Source organism: Polypterus senegalus, chromosome 7 (genome assembly GCF_016835505.1).
Source record: "Polypterus senegalus isolate Bchr_013 chromosome 7, ASM1683550v1, whole genome shotgun sequence".
Classification (NCBI taxonomy): Eukaryota; Metazoa; Chordata; class Cladistia; order Polypteriformes; family Polypteridae; genus Polypterus; species Polypterus senegalus.
Genome location: NC_053160.1, coordinates 40,691,603 through 40,716,802, shown reverse-complemented (window position 1 = coordinate 40,716,802; position 25,200 = coordinate 40,691,603). Strand labels below are relative to the sequence as shown.

The 25,200-nt window shown below is 40.2% G+C and overlaps 1 protein-coding gene across 1 annotated transcript in view; it reads right to left on the bottom strand.

Moving 5' to 3' along the window:
* Positions 1-1,065: 1,065 nt before the first annotated feature.
* si:dkey-193c22.1 (uncharacterized protein LOC567837 homolog) overlaps positions 1,066-25,200 on the bottom strand; it is a 35,694-nt gene continuing 11,559 nt past the window's right edge. The window contains 4 exon segments of the mRNA XM_039758524.1: positions 1,066-2,503; positions 12,522-12,684; positions 18,298-18,439; positions 24,786-24,869. Of these exon segments, the coding sequence (XP_039614458.1) occupies positions 2,269-2,503; positions 12,522-12,684; positions 18,298-18,439; positions 24,786-24,869 (624 nt within the window). The 3' untranslated portion in view covers positions 1,066-2,268.

Here is a 25,200-nt window from a genome sequence, read left to right as displayed (position 1 = left end):
CCATAAATGTTTGATTGATGGAGTGCTGCTAAGATGATCATTCTTCTGATAGTTTCTCATGTCCCAGCAGAGGACTTCTGATATTCTGTTAGAGTGACCATTCAGCACCTTCATGACCAAGGTCTTTCTTGACTGGTTTCTCAGTTTGATTGGGTGGTCAACTTTAGGAAGACTCCTGGTGTTTCCAGACTTCTTCCATTTAACAAATATTGAGGCAACTGTGCTTCTGGGAATGCTCAAAGCTATCGAAATTCCTTTAGCACCTTACCCTGATCTATGCCTCACCACAATTTCATTGTGGAGATCTACAGGGAGTTCTTTCGACTTCATGGTTTGATTTTTGTTCTGACGTGCAGTGTGAATTGTAGATGTGTGCCTTTCAGCCCTGGCCCCCTTTTTAAGCACTCAACCAATAAAAGCTATAATTTTGCTTAATTTCTCATTGCATCCATAAATGGCTAACCGGTTACATCACTCTACTGCTATAAACAATGTTCAGTGCAGGAGGGCCCAAGTGGATGGAAAGGCATCCCAGCCGAAAGAGAGAGGTGCCATACCTGAACAAGACTCCCCAGGGGGATGTATGGACATCCCAGACAAAGGAGAGGACGGTTCCTTACCCAGGTAGGAAGTCCCAGATAAATGGACAGGCGTCCTCACTGGAAATATGTGTAGCACCATCCCTGGCTGAGATAGAAGAGGAATTCAGGGAAGTACTGTTTCTGGAGGATGTTTATTCCCCCAACTCGCTAAATGGCAGTAGCCCTCGATATCGGCACCCATTTGGGAATCGGCAGGGAATGCCGGAAATTGTAGTCTGGTTAGTGCAGTGTGACGGTGCAGGACGGCTCCTTGCTCTCTCTTCATTTTTGAAGACATAACAGGATGAACATGACAGATGAAGACAAAGCACATATGAAGCAAGGGGATGGTGTAAAATTGATCAGTGATTTTCTTATTAAAAACCAAGTCTAAAACAAGTGTTCAAAAATAGTTCAATAAATAATTCCATAAAAGCAAAAGGTGAAATGGAGGTTAAAGTAATCCCAATAAATATTTATTAAAAACAAGGTTAAAATCAACTGACAAGAAAGTCTCATTACTAAAAAAAACCCAGTGCCTTCCTCCTCACTGGCAGCTCCTCTCCTTATCCCATACTGGCCTTGCACCTGAAGAGTCGCCCTACTGACGCATGCAGGTCTGGGTCCCTGCCGTCCCATTGCTACAGCCTGTCTCCCTCTCCAGACCTAGCTGTAGGAACCCAACGGCCATGGCACTCACGTTGAAGCTCTCCTCCCAAGCCTCCTTGAGTCCTGCTGCCTTCCCAGTCTTCCTTGGCAAGTTGCTACTTTTAGTGTGTATCGCTCTGGTTCCCCAAGATGCTCAACCAGAGCGATCACTCCTTCAGCCTCCTGGGTGTCAGACCTCACGCCGCTCAAGGGGCTCTCCTTCTCAGCTGCCTGCCTTCTCTCCTACAAGCCTGCTCCCTTTTATTTACTTGCACCGGCTCCTTCGACCAACAAAATTTATGGAGCCTTATGCTGCTTACCATGGAACCACTATTGCTTCACAAAATTTTAAAGACCCTATGAAACAGCGAGAGATGAGAAAACATTATTATTGGAATTCTTTATTCCAGGCTTACAACATCTTATGACATTATAATTGTTTATATAAATGTTTTTGCAATCCAAGCAACAGGGGGTTTAAGTAACTTGCTGAGGGTCATGCAGAGAGTCAAAGGCAGGAACTGAATCAGCAACTTTTGAGCTTTAAATTTCATGCCAGTTGATAATGTAAGATAATAATGGGCCAGGCCATTAGGATATCGGCAAGGAACATTTAATGGTGGTACACACAGGACATTAATGAGAGGTTGAGCTAAATTTTGTAACATGGTAGAAATTAAATGGCACATAGCATACACAAATCCAAAGGTATTATTTTTTTGGTTAGTGAATTCATCTCAAATTTACTGATCAGAAATTTGGCTTTAATTATCATATTTGCCTTAGAAAACTTTAACTGGACCAGAACCATTAATTAGAAAAGAAAATGTGAACAGGCTGTAAAAGGGGTACACAAAGCAGATGTATAAAGAACCATGAACTTGTCTCCAAAGTGACTGGCTAGGACATTGTTCTTTTGCAGAATGGTGAACTCGGTGAACATCCCAAAAATTAAGTGTATATTTAAAAAAAAAAAAAAAACGCATTAAAACAATGTTTCTAGTAAAAAAATGTAATTTTGTAAACTGTTCTCTCTAAATCAGTAGGATGTAGTCAGCAAATTCACTTCCTGTTTTATGCAACCAAAAATTGCCAAGTAGTATCTTCTGTTTTCAGCCATGAGGTCTGTGACAATTTCTGTATGACTGATGTTTGGTAAAATATACAGTGCAACTTTTACTGCAGCCAAAGTCAGCGCCTCAGAGAATTTTAGGGTGGATTTCACAGGCACAACATTGTCCTTTGTTCCATGTAGTAAAACAAAAGCTGGCAACCTATGGACGCAAAATGAACTTTATTAGCTCGGAAGCAAAGCACTTAATGAAAGATTACAGAAAATTTCTGTTCATCTACAGCTGGGTAAATTATATAGTTGACCCAGCCTTGTAAAAAGCAGTAAAATAATCCATTATCAGTAACCAAGTTTACTGTGATTTATATTTTTTTTTTTTTGGCTTTTATTGAATTAGCAGACATATGCTTTTTTTCCTATACTGTATTTACATATAGAATTAGGTTACATTAACATTTATTTGTTTAGCAGATGCTTTTATCCAAAGAAGCTTAGAAAAGAGGTCAACATAATCGAGTAATCCACAGTGGGAAACTGCTTGGGAACAGTAGTTACAGGTTGAGGTTATAGAATTGATCACTACAAGTGAAGAACTCAGAACAAAATGCAAGCAACTTACATTTTGTTGGTTACAAAAACCTGATATCAGTTAGACAGAAATACAACAAACAAGATTCTCCAAATGCTTCTTAAACACCCTGAGGGAGTCAAAGTTTGGAAATGCTCATTCCACCAGCTAGGAACTACACATGAAAAGAGTCTGCACGGAGATATGACCTCGAGCAGGAAGACCTCACAGCTGTCTCCATATACGTTCTATAGGTGTTGACCCCTTTGACTACTCTGTAGGCAAACATCAACAATCTGAACTTAATACAGGCTGTTACAAGCAGCCAGTGTAGTGACCTGTAAAGAGGAATGACCTGCACCTGCCACAGCTGGCTGAACACCAGATATGCCAGTGTACCACATCTTCAGCCGACTGGTAACACATGACATATACATGGAAGTATTTAGCTGGTCCAAGGGAATGACTGTAAGCAGCCAGAGAAACTAATGGAGGTCAAATTCAAGTCTAATTATCCAAACAAATAAAGATTGTAGGGGAATAGATGTAAGTTGAAGATCTGGTGCAAGTTTCTTTTCTATAGTAAAGAACTTGTTAGAATTGTCCAGGTACATGCAGCAGTGGGGACAGTGATGCACATATAGAGCAAATATGCTTCATTTTTGTAAAGTACAATTGAATAAGATGATAAAAAGCCATTAACACACTTGTCTGCTGCTGTTTAAATGGTTAACATCTGACACGAATCCTATTGAAATCATCATTGCCATCCGGCATTTTATAGGCACAAGAAGGGCTACACTGAGTGTGCTACAGTACCCTTTACACGAAGGCACAGCAGCTGCAGCTTTAATACTATTAAGTATAATTAACAATTACTGAAATTTGACATAAAGTTGGTACTGATAGGTAAGGAGCAGTCCCCCCAAATATTTTAAAAACTGTACTTAAATTAATTAGGTAATGATAGATACTTTATTAATCCCAAGGGGAAATTCACATACTCCAGCAGCAGCATACTGATAAAAAAAAAAATTAAATTAAAGAGCAGTGTAGGTATAACGGACAATAACTTTTTATAATGTTAACGTTTAACCCCCCGGGTGGAATTGAAGAGTCACATAGTGTGGGGGAGGATCGATCTCCTTAGTCTGTCGCTGAAGCTGCTTCTCTGTCTGGAGATGATCCTGTTCAGTGGATGCAGGGGATTCTCCATGATTGACAGGAGCCTGTTCAGCGCCCGTCGCTCTGCCATGGATGTTAAACTGTCCAGTTTCATTCCTACAATAGAGCCTGCCTTCCTCACAAGTTTGTCCAGGTGTGAGGCGTCCCTCAACCTTCTAAGGAAGTATAGTCGGCTCTGTCCTCTCTTGCACAGAGCATCAGTATTGGCAGTCCAGTCCAATTTATCATCTAGTGCACTTCCAGGTATTTATAGGTCTGTACACTCTGCACAGTCACCTCTGATGATCACGGGGTCCATGAGGGGTCTGGTCCTCCTAAAATCCACCACCAGCTCCTTGGTTTTGCCGGTGTTCAGGTGTAAGTGGTTTGAGTCTCGCCATTTAACAAAGTCCTTGATTAGGTTCCTGTACTCCTTCTCCTGCCCACTCCTGATGCAGCCCACGATAGCAGTGTCGTCAGCAAACTTTTGCACATGGCAGGACTCCAAGTTGTATTGGAAGTCCGATGTATATAGGCTGAACAGGACTGGAGACAGTACAGTCCCCTGCGGCGCTCCTGTGTTGCTGACTACAATGTCAGACCTGCAATTTCCGAGACGCACATACTGAGGTCTGTCTGTAAGATAGTCCACGATCCATGCCACCAGGTATGAATCTACTCCCATCTCTGTCAGCTTGTCCCAAAGGAGCAGAGGTTGGATGGTGTTGAAGGCGCTAGAGAAGTCCAAAAACCTAATTCTTACAGCACCACTACCTCTATCCAAGTGGGAGAGGGATCGGTGTAGTATATAGATGATGGCATCCTCCGCTGCCACCTTCTCCTGGTATGCGAACTGCAGTGGGTTAAGGGCGTTGCAGACCTGTGGCCTCAGGTGGTGAAGCAGCAGCCACTCCATGGTCTTCATCACATGTGACGTCAGGGTGACAAGCCAGAAGTCATTCAGCTCACCAGGACGTGATACCTTTGGGACTGGGGTGATGCAAGATGTTTTCCAAAGCCTTGGGACTCTCCCCTGTTCCAGGCTCAGGTTGAAGATGCGTTGTAGAGAACTTCCCAGCTTCAGCACACAGGCCTTCAGCAGTCATGGTGATACTCCATCTGGACCCGCTGCTTTGCTGGTACGAAGTCTCCTCAGCTCTCTGCTCACCTGGGCTGCTGTAATTGTGGGTGGGGATGTCTCTACTATGCTGGTATCAGCAGAAGGATGGTTGGAGGATGCAGTACTCCAAGGTGAGAGTTGGTTAGGGTGGTCAAACCTGTTAAAGAAGTTGTTCATTTAGTTTGCTCTCTCCACGTCTCTCTCGATGGTGGCACCCCACTTCGAGCTGCAGCCAGTGATGATCTTCATCCCATCCCACACTTCCTTCATGCTGTTATTCTGCAACTTCTGCTCCAGCTTTCTCCCGTACTGCTCCTTCACCGCCCTGAGCTAGACTCGGAGTTCCTTCTGCACGTGCTTGAGCTCATGCTGATCACCGCCTTTAAAAGCCCTTTACTACAATGTCCATACAGAAGTTGATGTAGTCAGTTGTGCAGTCAACAACCTCCTCAATGTTCTCAGTATGTAATCCCAGCAGTATATCCCAGTCCGTAGTTCCAAAGCAGTCTCTCAGAGCCTGCTGTGCCTCATGGAAACCACTTACTGAATGATTGTGTGGTTGTAGGTAGTGCCTTCACTATTGGTTTGTAGTGAGGCTGAAGCAGAACCAGGTTATGATCTGCTTTCCCAAGCGCAGGCAGCGGGGTGGCACTGTATGCGTCTTTAATGTTTGCATACAGTAGGTCGATAGTCCTATTTCCCCGGGTGTTACAATCCACATACTGGGAGAAGGCAGGTAATGTTTTGTCCAGTGTCACTTGATTGAAGTCTCCAGCGATTAGCACAAGCACCTCAGGGTGCTGTGTTTGTAATTTAGCAACAGCTGAATGGATTATGTCACCCACTATCTCTACGTCCGCCTGAGGAGGGATGTAAACAATCGCGTGTCCAAACTCTCTGGGCAAGTAATAGGGATGCAGACTTATGGCCAACAGTTTAATGTCCCTGCAGCAAGTGGAGATTTTGACGTTTGCATGTCCAGAGTTACACCATCTTGTATTTACATAGAGAGCGACACCCTCTCCTTTCCGCATCCCGCAGGTATTTGCGTCTCTGTCCTCTCTAACTGTGCTAAACCCGGGTAGCTCCACGTTAGTATCTGGGATGTTAGTTGTTAGCCACGTTTCACTAAAACACAACAAACTGCATTCTCTGTAGGTTCTGACATTTTTCACCAGCGCAGCCAGTTTGTCGATCTTATTTGATAGTGAGTTAAAATTTCCCAGGATCATAGAAGGCACCGAAGGTTTGAAACGCCACTTTCTCACAAAAAAATATTTTTTTTTATTAAAAATGTTAATATTTTAATATTTTTTTTATAAAAAATAATAATCAAATTTGTTTATTTGCACAATGTGCCTGGTGTTGGCACATGTCAACATCCATTAAAAATTGGTTCTGAAAAAAAAATCTGCATGAATATCTATATTTCTAGAGTGAAGAACGCCGGCCAAATGAGAGGCTATATAAGTCCTTGATCTTTTGCCCAGCTGGTGACCAAAGGCTCCCCTTTAATTGGTTGCTTTTCAGATATCTCCATGGACGCAGTTCTCTGTGCCCCAGATACTCCCACATTTATTGGAAGTGAATTAGTATTGTTTTAGGTTTTTTTAATCTAATGTAATTGGACAATCATCCACGAGCTATGCCATGTTGACATCAATGGTTCACAGTTCACAATTGCCTTTACGTAGCTACTGATGAAGTAGCGCAACTTTAAGATAATGGCAACTTCACCTTCAGAAACTTCAGAAATCAAAGAAAATGTGGTTATTTCTTTAAAAACAAAAAAGAAAATCTAGGACCTTGGATCTGACCAACCTGACTTAAGAACTCAGCAGAAGGCAAGTGATCGAGGATGAGCTTTTGTTATGACAAAAGGTAAGCTAACTATGAATATAGAAAGGGCAGGTCTTTGTGTGTATTATTTGCAAGAAGATTGGTTCCTGAGATTTTTAAAATTCCTTTTAAATTGAGTTTTTAATGCTGCTTTTAAGATTATTTTATGTAAGTGATCAGTTCACCAGATTATGCATTAAAAAGGAAGAGAATGCTGTGATGCAACGAGCAAGGTGAATAGGAACACATACATACACTACTAGTGCCAATTTAGTATCACCAAATCCCCTAACCTGCATGCCTTTGGAAGGAAACCAATGCGTGCTGAGAAAATCTACCTGAAAAACGTACAAACTCCAGGCAGGGAACACCCGGGACGTGACCCCCTTACTGCGAGATAGCAGCTCTACCACATCACGGTACCCCACACATTTAATTATTAAGAGTATAGATTATTTAAATGAAGTTATCAATTTATCTGTAAAGTGTAATATACATATTTTAATGCATTTCATCATTAAAATATCAAGTATACATTTTAGTATTCTAAACGTTCAGTTAGCGGTAATATTAAATAAATGTGTGATGTGTGGTGATCACTGCCTGTGGTTCCTGTTAGTGCAAGAGGAAACCCATTTAATAAGCACACAGTGATTTATGACAGGGGTGGGGAGCACTTAACACATTTAATGTGCTACTTCAGTTACGATGGGTTTTTCAAAAACTCTAGTAAATTAAACATTGTCATAGATTCCCAGGGATATGTCCCCGCCGGGACGCCGGAAGAAGCAGGGGACTGGAAATGGGACAATATTTTCCCTGGAGACCGCCAGGGAGCGCCAGGACATGCTTGGAACCTTGGATGACAGCACTTCTGCCACACCAGGAAGTGCTGCCGGAAGAAATTCCAAGGTCACACGGAGTGCTTCCACCACACCAGGAAGTGACTTTAGGCGGAACACCTGAAGCCTATCCGGGTCATTGTAAAAGGACCTGCCTCCCTCAAGAAGCTCAGCCAGAGTTGGGAGGAAGGAGACAAAGCCTGTGAGGAGGACAGTCAGCCTTTTATGTAGTTTGGGAAACAGGCACGGTACAACAAACCTCCAGCTATCTGATGCCATGTAAGAGAAGAGAAGTTTTCTATAAAAATGTCACAGACAGTGCACTGCTTTTTGTGTGTGTAATTCCACAGAACTTTTATTTTGTAATGCTTCTAAAAGTTTTAGACAACGCACGAGTTTATAAACACATACTTAAAGGAGATTGTTTCTGCAGTTTCTTTTTGGTAACACTCAGTGGCTCAAAAGAGTTTGTTATAGAGCACCTCTTGATCAGTTATTGCTGCCAAACTGTAACAGAGCTTTTGTTAAGGCCTCAATGCACTAATTGTCTAGGATATTAACTATGGGTAGATTCAGTTATAAAGCGATTACTGGTGCTTTGTAAGTGTTAAGGCTAAACAAAGCATTTATTTTGTTTCTTCGTACATAAAATTAACTTACTAATGGATACACTTAGTTAGTCCCAATTCTAAAGTGATACCCTGTTATTCAGGATAAATTTGGAGCTAATAAGAAAAAAAATAAGTTTTAAAACCCTGCATTCTTACACATTGGGCATTTCATTTTACATGGCCACGTCTCAACAAGTGCTGCTTCTGATATAAAACTGTAAAACAATAATATGCAAATGATTTGTAGATTTGATGTGTAGAATGCAGAAATAACAATACCCAAGTGTATTTCTAGAATGCACGCTCAGTGTTGTCAACATATAATGTCACACATTCCTTTATGTTGGCTGCATCTCTTCTTAAAACTGCATCCTCAACTTTGCAGTCTTTGGACCATTTCTTCTGAACCATGTTATCTACAACTAGCTGTGGAAGCCTGGTAAGTGTGCAGATAAAACAGGATGGTGTGTTACTGCTTCTGGGGCTGGAGCCATTTGTGTCATTTTCTACTGATCATGATGTGCTTGTTGACTTCTTGTGCCTCAACAGTTGTTTGTTTCAAGAGGTTAAATCAGCATTAAACGTCAAGGCTGGTTGTTTTCTTCTATATTTGTCAAGTGTTTTACCAACTGTTAGTGATTTAAATATGTGTGTGTGTGTTTTATGAAATGAGTAGGCTTACCAGTTTAGTTTGCAAAAAAGATCAGCTTTTCTGGGAGAATGTGTCCCACACAAAACATAAGCCCCAACACAGACTTGGCCCAAGAACATGTGCAAGTCATATGAACATCTGCCTGTCCTCACACCATAAAAGTAGATACAGAAGCAGTTGTACTTGCAGAGGGCATCAATATGATGTTCAGTACTTAACCACTCCTATAAACAGTCAAGGTGATAGTCCAAATCCTTTTCATATACGCTACATCATCTTACAGATCTTTCTTGCTCATTCATTTCAAAGTTTTACTTTTCATAGTTCAGGTACCACTTAGTTTTTAAGGCAAACAACCATACACAACAGTCAAAGAAGAGTTTAGATCCAGTGAGCCTTCAGCTTTAGACATCCTTCCATGCTCCTATAAGATGCATCTGAGAATTTGCCAAGAGCAACACAAATTTGGCAGAGGACAGCTGTAGACTCTTCAAGAGACCTCCAGGGTAAGCAGAGGACCTAACTGGTGCAAGAAGAAGTCCTGTTAATGCCAGTTTGATGTTGGAGAGGCTGGTAAGTCCTGTGACTGGTGGGTTTCCCAAAAGGACAAAATGCAAGCACACCAACACAAAAGTGAAAAAGGTATGACCTGGACAGGTACTAGCAGTTTTGGGCAAGTAACAGGGATTGTTTTTCCAATTAGAGTAGTGGGAGAGGGGCTGCAAGACCTCTATCCAGGAGGTATTGTTAAGATCAAGTGTGGGAAATACTGTCTTGTCTATCTGTTAGAGACTGCATTGTCTTTAGCAGAAAAGTACGGCAATGTATTGTCATAATTGATTGGTTGCTTTTAAAAGGTCAGCTGCCCAAATTCTTAGGAGCGCAAGAACAAAAGAAATTTCTAGAAGATGTTTCAACCTGGCTGTCCCTCGGCATGACTTTTGGTCAATTTATAAATCAAATTCATTGTCAGATCAGATTTACTGCATACCGTGTTTCCCCGAAAATAAGACCGGGTCTTATATTAATTTTTGCTCCAAAAGATGCACTAGGGCTTATTTTCACGGGATATCTTAATATTTATTCATGTACAACAATATACATTTATACAAATACAGTCATGTCATCTTCTTCTGGAATATCGTCATAACTCTCCACATTCAAACCCTAAATTTCTTGCTTTGCTTTTAGGATCCTTTAGGATCAATGTTTGATGAATGGTTCAATATGGTGAAGCAAAATGGCGACATACAAATGAATATGTGGTGCTTTGATATTCAAGTGTCGCATATTCCCCAAAGTAATGACACAATATATTTTAAAAGTCTCACATACCATCTTCTGTGCCGTCTTTTTTTTTTTTTTTTTTTTTGCACCTTTATAATACCATCAGAATGTACAGCGAGGTATTTGAGCCACAGAGAAAAAGAAAATATGGACATAATGAAAATGTTTATTTTGTGATTAAAGTGGAAATTTCAGCTTTAAACTCGAAATGTACTCTTTAATCCCATAGTTTACTTTGTCATTAAAGCAGACCATCATAAACTTCATTTTAAAACCAACCCAGTTTTTAAATCGCTACATGCTTCTGGGGCTTCCTCCTGACCTGACAGCAGCAGCCAGCAGCATTGCCACACAGAACACATTTGTGATATTCCAGCTCTCTGCACATTTACAATTCTTAGATTTACACTTGATATCATTTTCATGTTGAAATGCATTAAAATATGTATGATACATTTTATAGATAGATCGTTAACTTTGTTTAAATAATAAATACTGTTAATAATTACACATATGGGGTGGCAGAGTGGTAGCACTGCTGTCTCACAGGGAGTCACGTCCCTTGTGATCCCTGCCTGGAGTTTGCGTGTTTTCCTGGTGGGTTTCCACAGTGTGCTCAGTTTTCCATCCAAAGACATGAAGGTTTGGGGATTTGGTGAAGCTACAATGACGCTAGTGCATGTGTGCGCTTGTGTTCACTTTGCAATGAGCTGATGCCCCGTCCAGAGATTTTGTTTTCTGTCTTGCGCTGATGCTGCTGGAATGGATGCATCCCCAAATTGATGGATGTAACCATTAAACATCCTTTTCAGAGATATTGTGGCCTCGGAATTTAATGGATGTTTCAGGCACACGCATCACATTGTGTGAAGCATAAACCTGGCCTTAGGTGCCTTACTTTTCAGCTGCTGATCTTGACTACGGCTTATTTTTGGGGTAGGGCTTATATTACAGAGCAGCCTGAAAATCATGCTAGGGCTTATTTTTGGAGTAGGTCTTATTTTCAGGGAAATACGGTAGAAGGTTGACCATGGACCTTTGGCCCATGGTACTCCGGTAGTAGGTACACTTAAGGGTAACCTTGTGTTTGGCCAAAATTAGGTAATCCAGTCTAGAACAGAAATCCACTTCACTGTCCAGAATTAGATCAGTCAAACTGTTCTTCAAAATCCTAACCTTCCTTGTACCTCTCGGTCAGTTCACATGCAAGTGTTGAAGTCTCTCAGTAGGACTCCAAACTTAGGAGATGGTACCCTTTCAAGCGTGGAATCCAGTGTCTCTAAAAAGGCACGTGTTCTGAATATACAGTAGTCTAGTGCATTCATGCAATCAACAGTCAAGTTTTCCTCTCAACTGCTTGAAGTCATATTAAGGCAAATCTTTCTTCCTCCAGAACAAATTCTAACTGTACAGCACCGAGTTAAGTATTTGTAAATATGCCGACATTTGGCCATGGCCTGTTCTATGCAGTGGGAAAACTGCAGAATAAGAGAGTTTGAGAGATTTGGTTCAAGACCCAGTGCTGTGCTGAGAGGTGGAGTCTGACAAGATCTACTGTTTTTCAATATCTTACATGAGTTTCTAGCACCATCCTCGCCAAAAACAATAAGTTCAATGTACAGGAACCAAAATCTAGTATACCTGGATCCATATCACTGTTGCCTGTCTTCCACCTACTATTACAACTGAGCCTTACCTTCGTGATGTGGGTGGTGTGGCCTACATGGCAGATCCATACACCTTTTTGAGACCAAGCTGCACTGGACCACATACTGTAGGTCACTCAGCCACAAGACCCTCACCAGTGAATAAGACTCCTGGGTGTAGCTCTAGGAGACAGTTCCATTAACCCAGTTTCAGGCAAGATTTAAATTAAAATCAAACATTTGCATTTTGGTTAATGTCTTTTCCTCATCTAGTTCCTCCCAGTGGGCCAGCTTGCCATGGGTAACTAACAGGAGCACATGCCTCCAGGCAACATACAGTAGATCTACTGTGACCACAGTTAAGAGGCGAGAAATGACAAAATGTTAAATTATGGCACAAAATCCTTAAATATACTCAAGACAAAATGGAAAACAGTAAGCACCATTCATTCCTTGGCTATTAGGTAAATAAACAATATCTAATACATTACCTTGTAAGTTTTTCTGCTCTTAATGAACTTATTAGCAGTGTTGGTGAATAATGGTCAAAATAATCCGGGTCCTTCATTGCTTTGCACATTGTGGAAAGATATTCTATCCCTCTCCAAGTTTCATGTAAATAATGATCCAAGATATGATACACACCACTTAAACCTGCAAAAAAGATGAGTTTTATCACAACAATAAAAATGTAGTATGTATAATAGTCTATTCTGGTATGGTGACACTGTGGTAGTGACACTGGTTCACGCATTCAGCATTCTGACTTTGAATTCTGCACCTGGTAATTGATCATGGAAAGTTTGAACATTGTCATTTCTATAGGGAATCTGTTTTTGCACTTACATCCCTAAAGACTTGGCTGTTAAGATAACAGGCAATTTAAATTTGTGGGTGTGTGCATGAGAGGACAACCGCTGCATCACAGGCTTGTTCCTGATTTGCATCCAGTGCTGCTTAGATGGACTAAAAACTGCCATCTCCCTGAACTGGATTAAGGAAGTTTGAGATTAGGTTAGGATAATTGTCTGGTTTACTAATTTTCGAGAGCAGACCAGTCCAAAACAGAGTTCTGCTACCTGCATTACATCCTATCAGTATTATCTGAAATGCACTTAGACACAACCTCAAAGCTGACTTGAATTAGAACTATTTACAGATGCTAGTTTACAGGACGAAACCCAAATACTCTTTAAAAACAAAGTATTCCTAGGGACAACAAACATACAATACCAGTAATGGCGCACTGCAAGATAACGTGCACTGAATACACTTGACTTGAGCTTTCATAGTTTTCATATTCTGTCTCTGTACGTTTAGCATTCTTTTGCTCAGAGGTTGATGCGCTTCTTTTCTCTACCCTAGTGGCCCACTTCGTCTCTTCTTTCGTAGCCCTTTTTTTGCACATTAACACTGATTAAGTCAGTGTTTGTGTTGCAATTAGTATTCTTTTTTTAATTTTTCACGTAAGCTGGCACTTAAGTCTTCAATCTGCCTCAAGAAAGATTTAAGATATGAAGAGGTAGGGGAAGTGACAGAGAAGGTGGTAGGGATGAGAACGGCATCTGTACGCATGCGCCACACAGCTGCAAGTTGATTCTACAATAAAATAAAAAGAGGAACAACCTTGGAGGTCAATCATCACCCCAAAACCGGATAGCAGACGTCGCATAGTATATGTGTAGCAAATTTCAGGTCAATAGTTCAAACGGTTTGTGACCTATAGGTGATTTAAAATCCTGGACAGACAAACGGACAGCCACCGTAGCGTATTATATATAAAGACAAGGCGAATATACGCACTTCACACAAAAAAGACAAATACCTGGTAAAGGATTTCACTTAAGCACTCTGCAGCAGTAAGTCGGCAGTGTTAACTTGCTGTGCCAACTGGAAGATACCTGCTGCATGAAAATATAATAAAACAGTCTAAAATGGCAGTTTTATGGCCCAAGGAGTATTTTCCTAACACTGTCACTCTGATGATCTGTAATATGTGTGTATTTTCCCCATACACAGTGCAAGCAGGTAGAATGTTAATTGTACAGTTCTGGGTGCCTGTGTGTCTGCATTGACTTGTTTAGTTCAATAGACTCTCATCTACTCCAGGGACAGTTTCTGCCTTACTGGGTTAGGCTGTGGATCTTAAAGATGCAGAATTAGAACAATGGGCCCCGAGAATAAATAGATGATGTAGGTTATCAAAATAATAAGTACAGATAATTAATATTAGTGTAAAGCAAGATATCAAAATCTATGCATTTATTTACTTACTGTAGTTTCTTAACTGCAATATAATACAGTCAGTTTTATTCTCTAATAAATTAATTCTAACTTCAGATTTTTTGGAGTACATAGTAAGAATGCCACAATACCTATTCGATTCCATGACAATAACTGAAATTCCATTTGTTTTATTAAAAGTACCTCCATTATTCAAGTAAACAGTATAGGGTAGGGATGCCCAATACCGATCGACCGGTAGATCACGTTTCATTCAAAAAAATTTTTTAAACGTTAGTCTATCATATATCCTCCTTATGGCATTTGCCACTTGATTGACATACAGGGCGGCCAGTCTGAGATCTCTTCTCTTCTAACACACTGGTCATCCTGTACGCACAATCAAACGCGTGAGCTACTGCAAAACTCCAGCTGTGATCTAGTGAGCCTTCCAATTTATATCTACTAAAGAAGGGATTTTAAGAAGAAATTGTTTGGGGAGGGTATGGGCTGGATGTGTGTTTGTCTGATCTGTCAATCTATCATTGCTATTCCAAAAAGAAGGAAAATGTGGAAAGGCACTTTTGAACTGTTCATAAAAACTACAAAACTGACTTCCTTCCAAAAGCGATCTGAGAAAGAGAAATGAGAGAGAACGAAAATCGCAGTTAATCGGACAGCCGTCATTTTGCACTCGGATGAATTCAAAAGCTCCTTGACTGCATTATTCGGCTCTACTTATTTATGCGAGTCAGCCTTTTCCCACATGACGATTATTAAATCCAAATACTGTAGTGACCATAAATGTATTGAATTGTTATTATGCCATAAAGGTTATTCAGTTATGCAAGGTACGGCAACATACATTTTATGTTTAAAGTATGCTCAGATAGCATTTTTATTGTAGTAGATCATTTCGACCTGGTCATTTTAAAAGTAGCTCGCAAGCCAAAAAAGCGTGGGCACCCCTGGTATAGGGCATTTTTGGAAAAAATCTAAAATATATACATATATAGTAACAGCAGCTTTAAAATAGTGGTATATCCATCAGGTAGTTAAAGGCATATCATTTAACTAGTATTGGTATTCATAAATATCAAAATATAGTAACTAACTTGGCTGACCCGCCTTTTAAGGCGACCGACTTTTAAGTTGACCACTTCTTAAGGCAATTCATTATGTAGATCAATTTGATTTTTTATACAAACTCATTAATTTGGTTATATTGCCTTTGAGCGGTATTACTTTAATACTCGTAGTTTCTGTTATTTTTGTGATGAAATTTAAACTTTTTTTCTATATTGAGGTCACCCTTTTGAACCCCCCTGATATTTACTACGCGGTGAGGCATTTGTACTCCATCAACGTTAATTATTTCCAGAGACATTTTTCCAGCGCATCGCGCACAAAAGCAAGGGAACGATGGGAGCTCCAGAACTCTGCTCACATCATGTCGCTTCGTACCGCAAGCTGCAAGTAGTAAGTCTGTGATAAGCGGAATACCGCTACGCTTTCCACTCACGGGACGGCAGGACAATCCCGACCGCTTTTATATAGTAAGAAAGAAGAAGAAGATATCGCACAGTCTGGAGTAGAAAATCATCTTTTACCTGGAAAACGAAACTACAAATCCCATCGTGCATTGCAAAATGGACGGGGCGTGTGTGAAACTCTGCACCTGCGTAGCACTCACGGGGCGGAAGGACACCCGACCGCTTTTACATAGAAGGATAGTACTCATAGTAATCTTTGGGGTGTTTCAGCACAAAGTTTACAAAGAATGGTATCATCATGGACAACCTGTTTTACTTTACGATGTACACATAACTAAATTTATTCTTTGACATTTTCTCTTTAGTAATTGGCTTAAAATTAATATTAAACATTATGTGTACTGTTTACTATTGAATCCAGTATCTTTTGATCAAACCCTTTAAAGCCAGTTTTCTAATAAAACTTTTCTAGAATGTGGTTTGTCAAAGAGTCCCTCTGTTAGGTGTATAACGTTTGCTATAGTAAGATTTATATTTGCATTATTATCTATTTAAGACAACTTACCAAAGAGTAATATATAACGGACAAGTCAAATGGTTTCGAATTTCAAATGTCACAGACTCCTGGTGCTTCTCGCACAACCTTTTTTGATCAGACTTTATTATTCCTTATGCCTACGTACAGATCTGGAATTAGACAATGAACTGGACCGACATCACTTGTAGTCCATTCACCGCAACTGAAAGACTGCATTTCATTCACCAACACACCTAGGGGCTTGCACTATGTTTCTCACATTTTTGGGGAATTTGCAAATTCCTCTACAGATATGGAGTGTGCTGTTTTCCCGTCCTGAATATGCTGGTTTGAAAAACGGATGGATGGATGATTGCAGGATATATTATCAGAGAATGAATGTGAAGCCACCATTCCATTGGTAAAACTGTAGGAAACTAAATTAAAAAGAGATTTAATATACAGGTCCTCCCTTCGTGGAGTCTGCATGTTCTCCCCGTGTCTGCATAGGTTTCCTTCCACAGTCCAAAGACATGCAGGTTAGATGCATTGGCGATCCTAAATTGTCCCTAGTGTGTGCTTGGTGTGTGTGTGCGCTCTGCGGTAGGCTGGCACCCTGCCCGGAGTTTGTTTCCTGCCTTGCGCCTTGTGTTGGCTGGGATTGGCTCCAGTAGAACCCTGTGACCCTGTAGTTAGGGTATAGCGGGTGGGATAATGGATGGAGATTTAATATAGCCATCATTTCATCTCCTCTTAGAAATTTGTGACACTACTAGTTAAACAACTACAACTCCCACCTGACTGGTAAATCATTGTGCTCTCTGTCCACACACTAATCTTTTTCTGAACTAACTCCAAGTGTGTGTTTATTTTTTGTAATAATAAACATAATTCCTGCAATCACACACCGAAGTTCCCCTGCATTGAGCGAATATCCCTTTCATCCACGACTTTCACGGTTTCTTGTTTTACATGTTAATGCGGCGCTGTATCACGTGACACCACTGGGAGGCGTTCTTATATGCAGTTTTCGCTTGTGTATTATTGTGCCTTGTTCACTCACTGTCATGCTCAAGTTCCTTGCCTCTGTGCTACCAATACTGGAATTACATTTTTGGAATTTTGTTATTGACTTGGTACAGAGATTCCAGTTCTTTTGACATCCCTAATACATACATACAGTATAGTTTATACACATACTGCGTGTTATTTATGACAGTGAAAATGGTGTAAAATATTGTTTTCTTTTGATGACATGCAAGCAGATATTACACAGTCTATATACTGTATATATAATTCACTAAGGGTATGCAAAACAGTGAGCGCAAGCAAGACATTGAGGGCACGCAAGACAGAGCCCCGCCCGCCAACTCTAAGACCATGGGATACGCACGCATTTAGTGTATAAATGGATATAAATAATTGCATGTAAACGATTCGCCAAAATCTGTTGTATGTAAACGATACTGTTTAAAACGTTATTGTTTTTTCATCAGAAAGCCCAGTTTCCACGTCTACCTGCATTCGTTTTAATGGCACTTTTAACACTCACAATAGGGCGGACACACTGACTTATCGCGTCGACTGGGCAGCACAGTGAATGCGACGTCTATCTACATGTGTCTATGTTTTCTGTAGCCTGCTACAGGAAGGTACTCTCTCGACCATTGTCATTGCTTTCGCTCCTTGTTATTTTCGTTATACTGCGGTGGTGGTTACCTAAGCCTTTGTTATACTGAATTCCTTTCTCACTATTTTCTGTTCCTATTCTTACACTGCTGTATGCTACGGCGGGCTTCGGCTAGGATGATATACTGCATATACACCTTATCTACAGTGTTGATAAATGAAGAATTCTATGTAACAAGCCTTAATAATGACTATATACTGTATGCAATAAAATAACAAATATTCAAAAATTATAAACATCCTTAAGACATACATGGGTTAATGTGACATACTAAAAGTGTATGCAGGGTCATAAAATATATATAAGCAGCATGATTCATGCATCTCTAAATTGTACACTCTTACCTACAACTGCTTTAATACTTGATAAAAGATCCCTTTGTTTGACATGATCAATATTGAGCTCACTGCTTTCTTCAGCCAGAAGCAGTACACTGAGTGCACACAAATGGGCGCCTGCAGAATGACCCATTAAAACAATGTTTTCCTGGAAGAAAAAATAAATAGAAACTAATTTAAAAAAAAAAATGACAAATGCACCTTCATTTTCAGACAGTTTTGTCCTTTTCATGGATGTTCATGAAGAATGCTAATCACTGGCTCTGACAGAATCTAAATTGGTTTAATACAATTGATTATATTAGGACACGGGTGGCAAACTCCAGGCCTGGGGCCTCATGTATAACGCCGTGCGTAGAACTCGCACTATAACATGGCGTAAGCACAAAAGCCGAAATGTGCTTACGCACAGAAAAATCCAGATGCAGGAATCTGTGCGTACTCCAACTTCCACGTTCTTCCGCTACATAAATCCCGATCAGCGTGAAAACTAACGCTCGTGCACGCGCTTTATGTAACGCCCCAACTCCTCCCAGAATTACGCCTCTTTGAATATGCAAATAATATTAATCGCCCTTAAGCGCAGCCTTCTGTGAAAAGACAATGGGAAAAGCACGGGAGAAAATATAAGAATTTCAGCAAATACCAAGTGGAGGCAAAGGAAAAACATACTATTTGTTCAAATAGTATGTTTAATCAACAAAAGGAAGTTGATCGTGTTGGAGAAACTTGAAAGCTCACGTTCACAAAATCGCACAGTGCTGGAAATAAAAAAGAAGTCACATATCAAAGTCGCCGTGAAAAGCCGAGTTGTAGCTCACTGTCTGAGTGTCATATGTAAGCTTATTAGGGTACAGAGAAAAAAAGGCACACAGTGGGGAAAAAGCACGAAATGTCAACTTCAATCTCAACATTTCCACTTTAATCACGTAGTTTATTTTGTCATTAAAGTAGAACATCATAAACTTCATCTTAAAATCGTTTAATTAACCAGTTTCTCAAATCACATCGTAATTAAAGTAGCACGTTAAATGCTTTGTTTTGTATTTGATCTTCTATGTGCTCTGTGTGTGAATCACTACTTGCTTCTTAAACCGGCTCTCTTCCTCCAACTGGACACAGAGTCCATTACATTTGTGATATTACATCTCTCTGAATAACTAAAATACTGAGATGTATACGTGATGTCATTTTCATGATGATAGGAGTTAAAGCACGTTATTAAAGATGTGTTTCACTTCGATGAAATAATTTATTGCAGCAGTACTCAGAGGCGGCTCTAGGCTTGTGGTGGCACTGGGCAGAGGAAGAATCGGTGGCTCCTTCGCCCGCCAATGTCATGCACGGTGGATGGCCACGTCCGTTGCAGACACTGCATAGCCGCCTTGTGCTCATGACACAAGCATTTAACTTTTGCCGAAATTTGTCGCTGTGTTTTTTGCTGTGTTGTTATTTTCTCTTTCTGTTTTATATTCAATATATATTGGCGTAGCTGTCACTGCAGTCAGTTCTTTTCTTTCCCCAAGTAACCGATCACCATACAATCAGCTCTGTAATAGACGTTAAGCCATCTGTAAGCTTAGCACTGATTCTTCAAAACGTTTAAAGAACATTGAAATATCTTCGTAGTACATGTTTAATTATTCTATCCTTAACGACACTCCCAGTGAAGAATATAGATTATTTAAATGAAGTTAAAGTTTTATCTGTATAATTTAACAAACATATTTTGCTGCATTTCACCTTAAAAATGATATCGTCATCATATGTAAATATGCGCTTTATAAAGTGGCTCAGGTTGTGCGATATTATAAATGTAGTGCAAGTTTACAGTGTGGTGATTGTACATATAAGTACAAACAGTTCTACAAGGAGCACTTGATTGACTGCATTTAAAGTTCTTGGGATTAAACTGTTTCTGAACCGCGAGGTCTGTACAGGAAAGGCTTTAAAACGTTTTGCCGTGGCTGAGACAGCGTGTCCTTGAAGCTGTATACCGATAATTCTCTTTCCGATCAGCTGCTGCTGTGATTCACACTCAGATACAGTGATATAAATACTCGCGTGGTGCAGTGAGAGTAATATGGAAAAAGATGATCCGCTGTGGCAACTCCTAACGGGAGGAGCTGGAAGAAGAAGAAGAAAAATAAGAAGAAGAGGAAGGTGCAGTGAGATTAACAACGCTAAAGCAGTTATGGTATTTGGAATACTATGGCTGTTCCCTGGACCATTATATTGTTACGAGTTAATTACAATCAGATGCATTACACTAATAAACAATATGCGGTTAGTTTCGGTGTATTTATAAAGCCGCGTCATGAAAATAAGGAGTAACCACAGGAACAGTAGCACTGCTTTGACGCTGGGTGCCGCCAGTCTGCAAAACCGAGCGGAGAACTTGCGTACGACAAGGCATGAGGTACCGTGGAAAAGTGCGTGGCTTTACGCCAAGTGTAGGTTTTATACATCGCGATTTGAACGTGGAAAAGTTCTTACGCAACATTTCTGTGCGTACGCTCCGTTTATACATGAGGCCCCTGGAGTGCCTCAGTGGCTACAGGTTTTCATTCTAACCCTTTTCCTAATCAGTGACCAGTTTTCACTGCTAATTAACTTTTTCCCCCATCACTTTAATAGCCCTGCTAGAAGAATTCAGCCCTTTTGAATTGATTCCTTTCTTCATTAAATGACAGCCAAGCAGAAATGAGATGTGAAACGAGCTAAACTGGGGCTTCAAACTCCAACCAATTTCACTCCAATCACTTCCTTAATGAGAAGCCATTTCTTGCTGTTAATTAAACCCGTTATTTAATTCCATGGCTTGTTGCTGCTCTCATTCTGCCACACATTTCAAAAGCTGTTGTTTTTCTGTTCTTTCTAAGAGCACTGTCAAAATGTTTTGGTGACCTGAGAGATCAACCTTACCAAGACCATCACCTCTCTTTAATTTCAGATATTGTGTAATGGGCACAAGGGAGCTGGTCATGTGGTGGCTTGTTTTGGGTCTCATTATTGTTTGGCTGCTAATTAAAGAAAAAGAAACAACTATGGGGCCTGAGTCAAGTTAATTCAAAGAAGTAATCAGGAGCAAAAACTGGTCACTAATTAAGAAGATGATAAGAATGAAAACCTGCAGCCACTGCAGCACTTGAGGCCTGGAGTTCGCCACCCTTGTATTAGGAGAAGAAGGCCAAAGAGGGTCATATATCCTATTTCAAAGGTTTTCATTTTGTGTGGCAACACAACAGGACACTTGGTTGCCTTGCAGTGTTTTGGTCCAAGGTTTGATTCTAAGCTTCTGTCTGAATCTGAGTCTAATTAGATGTAGTTTTCATATTCTCCCTGTGTTCATACAGGTTTGATTAATATGTGCAAAGACAGTTAGACAAAGAATGACCTGATACATCTGTAAAGTTTAATGGATACCATGCAAAACCTGCGATTATTAGCTATGCGGTCTATAAGACGTAATCTCCCTCTTGGAGGCTCCCCGTCCCATTTTATTATCATAAGGCATTAAATCACAGTGGATTTAAATTGTCATTTTTGACACTCATCTACTGAAAAGCAATGTTCAAATGTCAAAGTGAAAAGAGAGACTGCTGTAAAGTTGTCCAAATTCATCACAGATATAAAACAAAAAATAACTGATCATGAGTATTCACGCCATTATTTGGTTGATGCACCTTTAGCAGCCACTCTAGCCCAGAGCCTGTGAACATTTGGATACTGCAGTCTTTCTCCATTCTTCTTCCTCAGTTGATGATGATGATGTGCACCATTCTCTGCCTTAACAGTTATTTCACAAAAAGTCAAATTGTATTAAAAAAAAATCCAGCTACGTGCTGCTTTACTCCTGTTTTGCCTATTTGAAGGTCAGTGCACTTATGAAAGGATTAGGCCAATAGGTAATGTTGTGTGGAAGAAAACATTTTTCAGGAAGGGTACGTCCCCTAAAAAATGCACCATAAACTAGTTTTAGTAATGTTCAAAACCAATAAATCATAGCAGGACTTTACAGAGAGACATGTTACGTGTGCTCATCCGTCTGTTTATACATCCATCCATTATCCAACCTGCTATATCCTAACCACAGGGTCACGGGGGACTGCTGGAGCCAATCCCAGTCAACACAGGGTGCAAGGCAGGAAACAAACCCCGGGCAGGGCGCCAGCCCACCGCATGTCTTGTAGTCATTGCACAAAATAAAATTATCTTTGCAACCAACATTATGACTCTTACTGGCGCCCTGCCCGGGGTTTGTTTCCTGCCTTGCGCCCTGTGCTGGCTGAGATTGGCTCCAGCAGACCCCCGTGACCCTCTGGTTAGGATATAGCGGGTTGGATAATGAATGGATGGATGGATTGTGACTCTTACTTGAATCAAACAAAATTTTAATCAGCACAAACTAGAGAAGATCCAGGCTGACAAGACATGTCGCCATAACATGATACTGCCACCAAAATGTGTGAGGTTATGCTGTATGCCAGAGTTGTGATGGATTTAATGACAGCAACATAACCACAAATTATAACAAATGCAGCAGTTCAATCCAAAGCTCTAGGAAGAATGACATATGTAAAAATATTAGCGTTGTGGTATTTATTGGCTATATTTATTGGGTTTGGGGGAATAGATAGAAAACTGGATTAAACATAAAAATGACTTATTTTAATATACTAGTCAACTAGAAATATACAACAATGAAGTCATTTCAAAGGCTTTCAGAGATGTGAGAATGCATGTTGCTTTTCTGTACACTTGGAGATGGAGTGAAATTTAGCATTTTCAATTCTGCGTATTCCTTGTAAGCGGATGTTAGGACATACAGTATGCTGAAGAAGTAACATGACTAGCTTGCGGACTTACTTGTGTGACAGGCTTAATGCTATGTACAATTTTTTTTTCCTCCTAAGACAAACCGTATAGGTCTTTGAATCGGTCAATGTCAGACAGCAGGAGAGAACCATTTTTTTCTAAATTACAACTCAGTTTTTCCATTTTTAGTGAATGCTTGCAGACAGAGAGAGTGAAGTGGACTAATGGTCAAGAATCCTGACCAAACTGCACCATTATCTACCATGTGCAAATCCAGTAGCCAGTGGTGGAGCCCGACACCATTACAGACAAGCCAAGCAGTCAGCCTACCAGAGGATCCCTGAGGGCACCACATCACTATAGAGGCCATTAAACACTGACAGAGGAGCCAGTCAACTGCACAATTAAAACCAAACTGTCCCAATCATTACATCCGTACAAATATCAATCACCAAAATATGTGATGATTCAGGTGCTCTCAGTTTTTGTGCATCTGCATCTTGAAGCGTTTTTGGTGCATTACAGTAGCAGTAGGAGTTTCCCCTAATATCTGTAGGATCAAGCCCCGCACAGTCATCAGGATCAGTAAAATTGAGTTTATTAACAGTATCTGCCTTATTGCTAGCAGGATAAAGGGGTGGCAAAATGTTGCCAGTAAAGGCTATACAGTACAAGCAAGAGATGAGGCAAAAATAAATCCAGCTCTATTTGCACTGCTTGAAGTTGCCACAATAACTGAGAAATACAAAGCAGATCTTAGTGTTTGTGGTAATGAAAATGTAGCAACAGAGCTTCACGTGTCCAGTAAAACACCAGAAGTGCAGCATATGGCTGAAGGGGCTCCATTTGAAAAAGCCAACCAAGTAACCCTATGTGTGTACAGAATCTCATGGGGGAAAAAGTCAGAAGGACTCTCTGTCTGGAAAACTGCCTTGGTTAGAGCGGCAGGTTTTAAAGAACACTATAAGGTTACTCAGAATTGAGGCAATAAGGCCGGAAAAATGAAACTCAGACAAGACTTCTAAAGAGGGGGTGCGCTTTCTTTTCTGTCCATAATTCATCTCTTGAACTGATATAAACACTCGTACTAGCAGAGCACAGCGCAGTGTGTGTGGGTGGGTGGCACATTTTAAGGAAATGTAAAGGTATGTAAGGTCAAAATATATTATTAATACTATTAAGTGTTATTCTCAAAGAGAAATAAATAGATACAATTATTCTCATTACGTGAGAAGAACATAAGGGCCAGTATGTGCAATCAGCACTGGGTGAGAACCTTACCCCTTCTATTTTTTGGTTAATAAGTTACATATGACAGTTGGCTTGCCTTCTACGGAGTCTAAAAAGGAAATAAAGTTATGTTGGTGATGATTTACAGTCATTTGGTACAGTATATGCCATCAACAAAGCAAGATTAGACCCCATTAGCATGGACACTCAACAAGAGGGCTGTGAATACTTCCTTATCTAGTAGTCCTATCCACATGAGCTCCAGCCTAACTACTGATACAAATGCAAACAAATAAAGATGGGGGCAAGCATAATCAATAAAAAGAAACTCATTTTAAAAAAGCCATATAAGACAGATTATGCTTTCTTAAGATTATGTTTGCATTTAAAAGTCTGTAGCTGAGATGTTCTATCACAGTTTTATTAAAAAGGTTTTGCATGCCCACCTTATGAATATTAAACGCACATGCATTTTCTTTGATCCATAAGACACAGTCTAAAACATCTTGTACCATCTCCATTACTGTACCCTGTTAAGTCAAAAAAAGGAGTTATGTATAGCTAAAACAGTTTAGGAAAATCATACATAAACGTTAAACAATGCTTCTAATAAGTGAAAGGTTTTCTTCTGCCGTTATCTTAGTTGTAGTAACTAAACGGCCTTCTGAATTTGATGCCAGTCTTCGTGAAGTGCAGCTCTTACTTAAACACTTGCCTCACTCCAGCTGCCTGCCATCCTAGAAATAAGTAAATAATAATAATAGCTCAACTTTTTTGTTGCTACCACTGCATTTAGTCTACAAGACTTGGCTTACTTTACATTTTTCACTTGAGTGTTTTCTTGACCAATGAGATGTAATA